Source organism: Tetrao urogallus (genome assembly GCF_951394365.1).
Source record: "Tetrao urogallus genome assembly, chromosome: 1".
Classification (NCBI taxonomy): Eukaryota; Metazoa; Chordata; class Aves; order Galliformes; family Phasianidae; genus Tetrao; species Tetrao urogallus.
The window spans coordinates 117,392,512-117,404,687 of record NC_136813.1 but is presented as its reverse complement, the minus strand read 5'-3'; the positions used below and the strand labels follow the sequence as shown (position 1 = coordinate 117,404,687).

At 53.6% G+C, this 12,176-nt stretch overlaps 2 protein-coding genes across 2 annotated transcripts in view; one reads left to right on the top strand and one right to left on the bottom strand.

Moving 5' to 3' along the window:
- ZNF384 (zinc finger protein 384) overlaps positions 1–3,393 on the bottom strand; it is a gene marked incomplete at both ends in the record, with an annotated part of 49,791 nt that extends 46,398 nt beyond the window's left edge. The window contains one exon of the mRNA XM_079544154.1: positions 3,375–3,393. The remainder of the gene's footprint in view (positions 1–3,374) is intronic.
- Positions 3,394–9,281: 5,888 nt separating this feature from the next.
- Positions 9,282–11,791, top strand: COPS7A (COP9 signalosome subunit 7A; the record flags this gene model as incomplete). The annotated part of the gene is made up of 7 exons (XM_079540851.1): positions 9,282–9,443; positions 9,542–9,617; positions 10,073–10,161; positions 10,237–10,439; positions 10,900–11,005; positions 11,295–11,446; positions 11,726–11,791. The coding sequence occupies 7 exons, from the start codon at positions 9,282–9,284 to the stop codon at positions 11,763–11,765; spliced, it is 828 nt and encodes a 275-aa protein (XP_079396977.1). The 3' UTR covers positions 11,766–11,791.
- Between the last annotated feature and the right edge of the window lie 385 nt (positions 11,792–12,176).

Below are 12,176 nucleotides of genomic sequence, written 5' to 3'. Positions count from 1 at the left end.
TGACTCAGTTTCTATCCTGCTGCTGAAAAGAATAGCAGATCTTTGGGGGGAAGGAGGAAGCTTGAATGCTCTTCCTGCCTGGAGATACAAATCCCAGTGTCTTTGCACCTCACACCATTCAGGTGGTTGTTGTTTGCCAGGGAGACTGGATTTCTGCATCAGCACCACCTGGCACAGTTCCTGCATTCAGCTGTCTCCCAGGTCTAATTGTGATAAAAATGGACAGGGCTGCTTCCAGGGTGAAGAGATGGACCTGTGTGCTTTCACTCTAGGTACGGGGCCTTCATCACCGCGTTCCAGCGTCCTGTTATGCACAGATGACAGAGTGTGAATGACAAAGCTATTTCCCCAGGGCACTTCACTGAGCTCAGTTTGTGAATCTCGGTGCTTGGAAGCGAGGAGTAAGAATTACATTGCTCGTTGCTATTGCGTACAGACCCCACTATGGGGTCAGACTGTAGATCTGGAGCCAATCCAGGAGTTGGAGATTAGGAGTTGCTCTGAGTGAATTTGCAGGATGGAAGCCCAAATCATGCTGCTGCTCCCCTAAGCCAGTGATACAGCCAAGCGTCCTCCCTCTGTAAATCTCCTGCAGCCCACAGCCACTGCAGCTGGGATGTGAGAGCAGATCTCAGCAGCTCTGCCCCAAAGCACCCATGGCAGCTCACCAAGGGAGCTGGGAATGTGCACCCTAACTAGTGCCTGGGAGTGCAACCTGCTGCATGCCAGCTCTGAGCAGGGAGCACAGGTTGAATCGCAGATATGACTCCTGAGCTCTGGAGTCCAGACGCCACCGTGCTTGGATGAAGCCCTGAGATTTGCTATGGGCAACTCCTCCATGTCCAGAACTCTGGTATGCAGTAGTCCCAAGGAGAAATCCTATTCCAGTATAAAAGCTCTCACTGGAATAGAAGAGTGGAGGTGCCAGCCACGTGCAGCACTACCCGTGCTGTAGCTCGCTCACATCAAATGCAATCTGTAACCTTCTGTTACAGAATACTGAAGTTTTGACAATGGGGAACAATACTATTAATAAAGAGGGCCACATACTAGAACGGTTTGCCTGAGACTCGGTGAATTCCCTGCTGCCTGAAGCATTTACATGTATTTCTCAAAGAGATGCTCTAGTTCTACCCGAGGCTGTGGGCTTGACACAGGAAATGAAATGGGTGAAATTCTCTGGCCTGTGCAGCACTGTAGATCAGACTGGATGATCAAAATGGTCCCCTGGCCCTAAAATCTGAGAATCTCACAGCTCTCGGTGCTGAGAAGAGATCGACTCTGACCGGGGATGCTGGGTGAGGCTGAGCACACGCAGGACATGCTGGTGATGAGCGGGCAGCCTCCTCCATCTGGGGATGGGAAGGGAGCTGCGCCCACTCCTGCCTGGCTCGGCTGGCAGACGATGATCTATCTGTATTTTTGTAGCATCTCGGGCTCGACTGCTGTGCTACTGTGCCTCTAGGAATGGAGCTGTCTGCTCTCCAAGCGCTCCAGCTAGTTCCAAATGCAGCAGTCTGTTTGCTCAGCCACTCAATCTGTCGGGAATGCATCACCGTGCCTCTCCACACTCCACACCGCTCTCCTGCGAGAACCGGGTCTGGTTAAGGTCTCCAAGCCGGTATTCAAAGCCCAACATGGGATGGGGCCCTGCAACCTAAGCAATCAATCACCTCTACTTATGCAGCGGTGACCTCACGTGACAGATATATTCCAGTGGAACAACAAAATTGCCGACCACTTTGGGGAGCAGGGGGAGGGATAGGAGAAGGGAAAAGATGCTTACGGCCCTGAGGAACAGAACAGCCACCAGAGGTGGGCCAAGATTATGAAACTTGCTACCAGCTGAAACAGCACTCGCCATTAGCAACCCTGCAGCACCGAGAGCTTCATGCAAATCCTCTCTGTGCCTGGCTCCCCCACGGCAACGATCCCACTCGGAACGGTAATAAAAAATCAAAACAAACCTGAGGGGGACCCAGCCTTGCTCACGGAGGCAGAACGCTGGCTGGCATTTGTACCTCCCAGCCAGCACCCAGGACTATGGTGATAGCTACTGATAGGTAATGGCACTCTGGGACTGTGGAGCCCAGCAGCTTCCTCTGGGCATTGAGTGGAGAGAGTTGGGACACTTGGCAGTGAGATGCTGCAACACCGCTTGTGCCCTGAGCACCCTGCATCTATGTTTTTCTTGGTGGCTGCGAGCATCCTGGAGCTTGTGGTCCAAGATGCAGAGCTGCAATCATTTTGGTACCAGCAACCATGAGTCTCAGTGTTGGTGAGAAGGGATTCTGCATCCTTCTGGGAGGGAACGGGGAAAGGAAAGGATTCCAGGTCAGCTGCCCTAAGGAAGCAATCGGTACACTTGAAGGAGCTCAGACCGCTGGAGGTGTGAGGCCAAGTACTGGTGCCCAGCCATGGGAGAAGCTGAGCCCATTTGGGGAGGGATTTCCTGTGTGCTTGTGGGAATGATGGCTCACAGAGCAAGTTGACCTCGGGGCTGGCATTCTGAATGTCGTGGCTCATGTCAGGCTGCTCTGCCTGCATCCCGACAGGAGATAGGCTGGTGCTAGTGCCATGGTCCAGCCAGCCTCATGGAGGGGCCTGTGGGCTCACCCAGTGTCAGCACAGGTCCTGCAGGGCTCAGTGCCAGCTGGCGGGCATACCACTGCTGGGTGCCAGGGCAAGCACCCGTGGGCTGGGCATGGAAATGCTGGGCTAGGGCACACTCCAGGGATGCAGAGTTGATGGTGCCTGTGAATTTGGAAACCTCGGTATCTAGGGAACAGGATTCACTACGGATATCCCTGACAAGTGGTCCTCTGAGCTCAAGTCTTCCTGCATTTGGGAACTGTGAGCATGGCCCCATTCCAGCCAGCACTCTAGGATACCGGTCCCCTGCCATCTAGTGCCTGCCTGCAATACATGTCATGAGTCTGCCAATCTCCTGCCTCCCAGCTTTCTACTGTTCTCGGGCATCCGAGTGCTCCAGGTGCCATCTCCCCATCCAAGTCGCTCTCTGTGACACGATGCACCCCTGGCCGTGCAGGAGGAGGGATTGACCTCTCCGTTTCTTCTCTCCAGCTGCGCCAATTAGGCTGAAGTCGTCTGGCTCAACGCAGGCTCCGGTGCTCCAGAACAACAGGTCTGTGATGGAGCCCGGGGCTGGAGGGCGAGAGGCAGCAACGCCGCGGCTGTGCCCGCTCCCTCCCGGTCTCTCGGTACCTCCAGCCCGGAGAGGAAAAGGAGGAGCGGCGGGGAAAGAAGACGGCCGGCTGGGAGGGGACGGGTACCTCGATGGGGAGAGGGGAAAGAAGAAGGGAGAAAGGACACGGGGAAGGAGACGGGGAGAGAGGATTCGTGGACGGGCGCACACCGCCCGCCCCTCGCCCTGCGGCCCCGTCCCTACGCCGTGCCCGAGCCCGGAGCGAACTTACCTTGCGGGGAGCCGGGCGGGGCGCAGCCGGGGTGGTGGGGCCGGGGGCCGGAGGGGCACGGCCGCTGCCGCCGCTGCCGCTCATGGTCAGGACGAAAGAAGGAGAGCAGGAGAAGGAAGGTTCGGCGAGGCTGAGCCCTGGCTGAGGGAGAGGGAGCGAGAGATGCCTTGAAATAAACAGCTGCCGAGCGCTGGTCCAGCCCCTCTTTCTCTCTCTCCGTCTCCGTCTCTCTCGCTCGCTGCCTCCCGTTAACCCCATGGCTGCTGGCACGGCCGCGGGCCGGCACCGTCGCCCTCGAGCCTGCTGCAGTCCGAGGAGCGCCCTCCGGGGAGGCCCGCCGCCCGGAGCCCCGGTGCCGGGTTTGCAGGGGCACCGCCGGTCCCTCCCCGCCCTCCCCGGCCGCCCCGCCGGACCTGCCCGGTGCTGCTGTCTCTCCGCCGCCGCTGCCCGCTCCGCGCCGCTCCCGTCGTGTCGGTTATTTCGGGATCTTCCCAGGAAGCGATTGGGTTGCTATGGAGAGAGGTGTCTCCAAGGGACCCGCCGCTTCCCTCGGCAGAGCGAACGCCTCCGCCGGACGGCTCCGGCCTCGGGGACCCCTCGGGATCCCCCTCCCCGCCGTGCCCCCGCCGCCTTCGTTCCTCCTTCCCCCGCCCCGCGTTCCCGTCTCGCCGAGCTCCGGGCCCGGGGCCTCAGCCCCGGAGGCCGGCGTGGAACCGGGGGAGCCCCACGGGCAGAGCCGAGGCGCCCACGCGTGGGCCGAGTGGGACACCGGGTGCTGTGGGAGCAGAGTGGGGTCTGCTCCAGCCGCGGGATCGGCCCGCAGGTCCCCGAGCTGTCTCTGCTGGGGATCGATGGATGCGTCTGGAGATGGCAGGGATGTGGCGGTGAAAGGAGAGAAAAAAGACTGTGTGCCTCCGAGGGGCTGCGTGTTTTGCAGGGAGATTCGCCCTCCACCATCAGCACCATCAGCAGGCACAGGCCAAATCAGGAGGCGGCTGCCAAGCAGCCCTGGGTAGGAGATGAAAGTCAGAGGCATCAAGGCAGCTTCCACTCCAGGGTCTGAAATATGAGGGAGCCAGAAAGCAATTTCCTCAGATCCTCAGAAACAATCAAACTTTTCATCATGAAATGATGAGGAAAGGCTGTCACTGACCCTGATAAAACAGGAAATAGTACAGATGGCGCTGCTCTATGAAGCAACCTGCCACAGTACCAGGAACAGACACAGGTGACCAAAGGGCACTCAGTACACAGCCCAAGTGCAGCGCGTTGCCTGGAACAGGCTGTGCCACTTTCCGACAGACCTTAGGGCTCTGGGGCTGCTGCCGTCCATCAGACCCTCCGTGAGTTCCCTCCCACACTTGTGAGCAGGACTGTGAACACCTTTCACCCATCAGGGCCTTTGTAAGCCTTTGGAAGCGTCCATGGGATTTTCACATTTGGGACAGTGACTGTGCATGGCTGGATATGCCTGCATGCCGCTGCTCAGGGTGGCTAGAGGACAGGACAGGACAGGACAGCACTGACTGGAGACTTGTCGTGGTTGGGCTCCAAGGGGAGCCAAAGGCAGAAAGCTCTGGAAGGGGCAACCTCAGCCAGGCAGGCTCCTTCTGACCTTTTCAAATTATGATGAATGTGTTTAGAATAATTGGGAAGCACAAAACAGTTGAGAAAATTCAACCAGGGAAAGGTCAGTTAAAGGGCGAAAATCCAAATGACGTAAACACTAAAAATCCCCCTGAAGAGCAAAACTGCAGAAGGAAGCCAGAGGCAGGAAAGAGAAGGAGGAGGAGGAAGATGCTGTAGGGATCAAGGAAACCCTGGGAGGTGTGAGAGAAGTCAGGAAAGGAATTGGGGCAACGTGAACAGCAAGTGCAGGAGCTGATGTCATGCTTACATCACTCTCACCTGACATAAAGGGAAAGGCACGCTTCTCTGGGAGCATGGGTCTGGAAAAGCAGAGTGGCAAAAGGAGGCACTTGGGATGGGCTGAAAGAAACAACAGGGACATTTGAGTGAAGAGCTGCATCGGGTGGGCTGCTGGAGCTGCAGGTGGATGGCTGTGGAAAAGAGAAGATGAGAGATATATTAAGAAGGAAGTGTTATTCTGAGGGTGTTCGAGTGAAGGTGATGTGAAGACAAAATGAAGATGGAAATGTGAAAACTCCCTCTGCTGTGTATTTGGTCAAGATTTGGACCAGGATCGATAGTGTACCTTCTGCACCATCGCACCTAGAAAGATGGAAGGCTGTTATTTCTGCCTGGCACGCTCATCACGTAGAGGTTATTTACACCAGTCCTGAGGCCAAGTGGACCTCTGCTGCTCTGATTTAGCTTTGTGTCCTGAGGGCAGTGAGGCTCCTGCAGTTGCTCTGCTGTCCATCAGTCCATCAGCTCATCTGTCAGTTGCCATGGGCCGCATTCAGCTGGGCTTGACAAATGAAGCAGAGTCTGAAAGGTAAATAAGCTCTAATAAGTTGTATGAGAGAGAGCCAGCAGTCAAAGATGCTGCTGGTGACTGTGGTGGAGGAGACCCCATGGCCACGCTGCTGGGCAAAACCCTGCTGGGCAGAGCAGTCTGGCCAGCAAGCTGAAATAAATTGAGCAGAAAATACTGAGGAAGCTGTGTGTGCTAGAGAGTGGTGAAGGAGGAGCCCAAGGCATTGGCTACAGGCAAGGGGAAAGGACTTGCAGCTGTGGCACATTGCAGAAAGGGTGTCATCAAGGTACCTTGGCTGACGGCATGGCAAGTATAAAATACAGGCAACAGATCCTTAGAGAAGCCAGGTTCCTCAGTCCTATTGCTCGAAAAACAACTTGTTAATAAGTTCTGGAATTTCAGAGATGTCCCAGAAGACTGGAGAAGAGCGGTGCTGTGCTGGTGTTTGTAAAGAGCAAACAGAAGACCTGAAAATTTCTAGGCAAAGCAAGAGAAGAGCTGATATGAGATTCTTCAGCTAATGCCAGTCAGCCTGATTTGAAGGAGACTGATCTTGCTGCATAAACTTGTTTTGTTCTTGTCAGTCTTTGATGTGACTTCAGGTTTATTTGGAATAGGTGATGGCTTAGATCTATTTAGGCTTCTGGAAGCATTAATATCCCAAAACAATCTGGTGAGGAAAAAACAGCCTTACACAATATTAACAGAGCAGGAGATTAAGTGGACCAGTTAACTGTGTTGAACCAAATGCAAAGGGCCCACATCTGAAAGCCCCTCACTGAGTGACAGTTTCTGATGTGGATGCCCAAGTATGAGTCCTTGGTCCGGTGTAAGTCAATATTTAATTCAGTGCTTGGTGAGCAGATATGTTTTATTCTGACAGTTTGCTGAAGACACAAATATTGTTAGTATTGAAAATAACGAGGGTAGGGCCAGTGCAGAATGACCTGTTGCATTGGTAAGGTGGTCACTCTCCTAAAACTTCTTGTAAGACAGATGAGAGCAAATTGTACAGCTGTGAAAAGGAAAGGATGTCCACGAAGTAGGTAAGACTATGTCTACAGTGAGCAACTTTCAGTATTGAAAAAAAGGTATCTTAAAAGGAATCAGACAGAAAACAAACAAACAAACAAAAACCAACACCAGCACAGTCTCTGTGGACAATACTGCAGAAGTGCCTGGCTGTGCAAAGACAAGAGTGAGAAGAAGAAGGGAGATGATCAGGCCTCTCTGTGCTGAAGTCCATGCTTTAAAAATAACTCTGAATCAAAGACGATCTGAAGGCTAGAGATCTCAGTAATTTAAAGAGGTCAACCTGTTTAACTTATCAAAAAGCAGAAAGAGACATGACCTGACTACAGCATGACTTCCTTCCTGGGAAAAGCATACCAGGTATTCTGGCAGAGAATAAACGAGAGCCAGTCACTGGGCAATGCCTAATCACAGACACAGGCCACCATGTGAGGTGAAAGTTCCTCTCTCTTCTGGAGAATCATGATTGGAGGCTGTCTGCAAAAAAGAGTTCCTGATCTGCAAATTCCCAAGGGCTGTGAGAGTGCATGGGAATAAGAATTACTGTGCAGCCACCCTCCTCTTAAACTCCGTTATAAGCAATAGATGTTAGGCTGCCCTAGATGTAATTAGGCACAGGTCTTACCACCCTGTGTGTTAACCTAGTACAAGTTATAGGGTTAAAAATCTTCCTGATCATGTTGCATGCCAAAGAGACTTGCCCCATCCTTACAATCTAAGAGTCTGTGGCACTTGCACAGAGTTGTGAAAAATCATCTCAGAAGATGTGACCATGTTTGGAGAAGGGCTAGAGAACAAATATTGTCAGCATATTGACAAGTCATTTTGATTTTGCAGTGGCAAAGAGAGAAGCCACCTAGAACAATGCAGTATGACTCCGCAGACCCTGCAAGCTCTAAAGTGGGGCAGTGGGTACATGGGAAAGAAGGTGGATCTACAGCAGGAAAAGAATGGTACTTTCATTCTGGGAAGAGGGGGGTAAAGAGAGAGGTAGCTGCAGAGAGGACTACAAATCCCTAACACTCAGAAATAATAACCCACAACCTCCCGATATTATGAGATTCATCTTAAAATTTGGAAACGCTGTAAAGGCTTGTGTTCATCTGCACTCCTACTTTTGACCCCTAACGTTTGACTCAGGTTACACAGACATCTCATTTCACAGTTACCCTGTAATGTTAAGATAGGCATTCAAGAATTTGTAACAAAATGAAATCATGGGACTTAGAGACTCCAAAAATCCGAAATTTAATCTCAACATCTGTTGTTCTGATCTAGGGATGAGGCAAAGACTTTGCTAAGTTATGGGTAAGATACCGTGTGCTCACATTGCCCACAAGACGATGGCCTTCTCATTTAGAGAGCTCAGGGTGTGATTCATTCCTTGCCCTTGTTTTAGCTCCATGCAGGACAAAGGAGAAGAAAAATTGTGGTGACCCAGCAAAGAGCACACAGGACCTGGGGTCAGCACAGAGGAGGAGAACGGAGGGAGGCTGGTGCAGCTGGGATGCTCAGGCTGCCTTGCTTTATCGGACTAATAATGAAAGGCAGCAAGCGTGTCAGAGAGTGTGAGAGAAACAGATCGATAGGAAGATAAAACTGAGATGGAAGGAGCCAACGAGGGGGCGGGGGAGAGAGCAATACATGCTACAGAGCAGCAGGGCTACGCTTCAACCTGATCAGAATGCACCTTGCGCTGGTGTCGGTGGATGCACCAGGTGTCAGGGTGTGGTGAAGTAGACCTAAGCACAGGAATGGAGAGGTGAACGCAGGAAGGAGATAGTTATACCTCGTGTTGCAGTTCACCTGCACGGCCCCTGCTCGACCTTGTCAGCCCTTCTCCTCCCTCGATCCCTCCGTAAGGAGAACCGCAGGCCTCGCTATCTCTGAGAGTAATCACGGCCATTCCCCACATCCCTGGCCACAGCGCTTGCGGCGATGCTTGTGGCTGTGGCGAGCAGCGAGCCACTTCCACGGCATCCGAGTGGCGGGGCCGCCACCATTATAACTCAGACTTCCACCTCGGCCTCCCAGCACTGGGCCCCCTTCCTGCCGGCAGCCTCAGCGTGGAGACCAAGCTCTGGCCTGGCCCCGAGTTCCGAGGAGCCCAACGGCGCCAAGCGGACGGCAATCCCGGTCAGCACCGGGAGCCGCCCGCGGGACCGTCCGGCCCGCCCCGCCCGAGCAGTCCTCCGCCGCCGGGGGGCGCCCCGCCGCTCTGCCCGCGTGGCGTCACACCCGGAAGCGGACGGTCGTGCGACGCCGCCACCATAGAGGAGCGGTCTCGGGGCGGGCTGGAGGTGGCGCCCGGCGGCGGGGCCGGGGCCTGCGGGACGCCATCGCGGCGGGGCCGAGACCCCAGCGGCGGCGGGATGGCGGCCGAGGGGAAGGTGACGGGGCAGAGCCAGGAACAGTTCCTGCTGCTGGCCAAGGCTGCCCGCGGCGCCGCGCTCGCCAGTCTCATCCACCAGGTGTTGGAGGCCCCGGGCATCTACGTCTTCGGGGAGCTGCTGGACATGCCGGCCGTCCGCGAGGTGAGCCCGCCCCGTCACGCCCTGCCCTGCCCTGCCCTGCCCTGCCCGCGGCTGGGCCTGGGGCGCGGCGGGGCTTGACTCTTCCCTCTGTCCCGCAGCTGGCCGACTCCGAGTTCTCTCCCGTCTTCCACCTGCTCACCATCTTCGCCTATGGCACCTACGCCGACTACCTGGGTGAGGTCGGGCTCGGGGGTTTGAGCCCTGTGCCACCAGGCTGGGGGCGAGGTTGTGTTTGGGCATGGGGCCGAGGAGGCCCACAGAAAGAGGCGCTGCTGCTTGCGTGCTGCCATTTGCGTGCTGCATGGGGAACTTCCAAAAGCATCTTGGCAACGGTGTTTGTGAGGAGTGGAGGGAAGGACTGAGGAATCCATTGGGATGCGGAAGCCTCCATAAATAAGGTGTGGGACAGCTAGAGGAGTGGCTTGAAATGGAGGAGAGGAGAGGCTGCTCGGAAAAGGTCCTTTGAGCTGTGGATTAATGGTGACGGCTTGTCAAGATAAAGCATCGCTTTGGGGATTGGTGTGCTGAAGCTCTAAGAAATGGGACTGGTGCAGATGTTTCTGTTGCAGGACTGGGTAATAGAAAATGAGGTATAAATTCTAATACCTGCTTCTTCCCTTTGACAACAGCTGAAGCAGCAAACCTCCCTCCCCTGACAGAGGCTCAGAAGAACAAACTGAGGCACCTGTCAGTCGTCACTCTGGCTGCCAAGATCAAGGTAATCCCCCTATTTTACCTCTACTTTTCCTTCTTCTGAGTTTACCTCGTGGTAATTACTGTCATGTCCCCACAGTGCATCCCCTATTCGGTGTTGCTGGAGCAGTTACAGCTGAAGAATGTCCGGCAACTGGAGGACCTCGTGATCGAGGCGGTGTATGCAGATGTGCTGCGAGGGAGCTTGGATCAGCGGAACCAGCGCCTGGAGGTGGATTACAGCATTGGGAGGGACATCCGGAGGGAGGAGCTAAGCACCATCACCCGCACATTGCAGGAGTGGTGAGGAGGAAGCCGCCCATATTAATACCTTAAAAGGTTGCAGGAATGGTCAGGGGCTTCGCCAGATCATCCTCTGTGTGTTGCTGGAGGGCAGCGTAGCAATGTGACCTTCTCTATCCCTTTTCCCTTACGGCAGTGGAAAATAATTTTTGAAATTCTTCCACATTGGAGGGGTGAGGAAAACTGCAGCAAATTTTGCATCCAGTCCCACCTGCTGGCAAGAGTCTTTCTGAGTATATGTCCATAGCTCCTAACCTAGTGCCACTTTGTTATGTGTCTCCCTCCTAGGTAATAATGTCACTACGTTATTACATTGGACTGGCGCCCCTGTGCCTATTCTGCCTAGAGTAGCCATTGCCTTTCAGAATTCTTGCTCTCTACAGTTAAATCTATCATCTTCATGTTTCTTTCCCTGCAGTACAGATTACCTGTCCTGTTCAGCTTAACATTTTCTCTACAGGTGCCAGGGCTGTGAAGTTGTCTTGTCTGGCATTGAAGAACAGGTTAGCCGAGCCAACCAACACAAGGAACAACAGCTGGCACTTAAGCAGCAGATAGAGAGTGAGGTGAGTGGGCTGAAGAGGGAGAAGGCAGTACCCCTTGCTTAAAGAAAGAGTAGAACCAGTATCCTGTTGTTAACTTACAGCCCTTGCTCAAGTAAGGCATTACCCTGTGCTAAAACCCTCAGGGGGTTGTGCCTGAAGAAGAACTGTGATTCAGCTAAACATTTCTCGGCATTGCAGAGGTCTGGACAGCAGTTAGCACTTAGCTCCAGGTCTTTTAAAAAAGGGAAGAGGAGAAAAAAAAGAAAAAGACTTGAGAAATTACTTGGTTCTTGTTTCACTGCTGTTACAGGTGGCAAATCTGAAGAAAACAATTAAAGTGACAACAGCAGCTGCTGCTGCAGCCACATCTCAAGACCCGGAACAGCACCTCACAGAGCTCAGGGAACCTGCCCCTGGCACCAACCAGCGCCAGACCAGCAAGAAGACTTCCAAAGCCAAAGGGTGAGGAATGGTGGCAAATGAGCATAGCCTCTGCCTTATGTGTATTCAGGGGAGTTCTGTTTGGTAGCAGTGAGGTCACTGACTGCAGGGGTCTGCACCCTAGACCTGGGATGGTCCAGCCTGACCTCTGCCTCCTGCTAATTCAGAAGGTGCAGCTTTTGATCTGAAGCACGATTCATAAGCCTTCCTTGAATGCCAGCTGCTCTTTGTGTACACTTAGAGAAGGAAGTCAGAGATGAAGTTTAGTGTCCAGTCTAAAACTTCTTCCTCTCTCCACAGGCTCCGGGGCAGTGCGAAGATTTGGTCTAAATCAAACTAGTTGGATCTCCCTTCACAGGTCGGAGGGTGAGAGGAAGAGACTTGGGACTCTTGCTGCCCCTCCACCTCCTAAGTGTGATGCTTCTGAGCTCGTTTCTGAGATCTGTCTTGCCAACTAATTTTCCTGCATGTTCTCTTTTCTGTCTTCTTTACTTCCTTTCTGGGCAGTGCTTCCCACCTTTTAATCATGTCACACTCTAAGCTTCCAGTTGAATGCGTTACTGTTTCCTCTACCCCTCAAGGTTCCGTCACCACAATCACATTTCTTTCTTTATCCCTGTCTTTTGGCAGGTAAATTTAAAGAGTCATAAAAGTCTGCCTGTCACCTTTGCATCTGTAGGGCATCACAGAAGCTTGGAAAGAGTGCAGTGGTGCTCAGCAATCATTTTGGCTCTCTGAGACCCCTGGGACA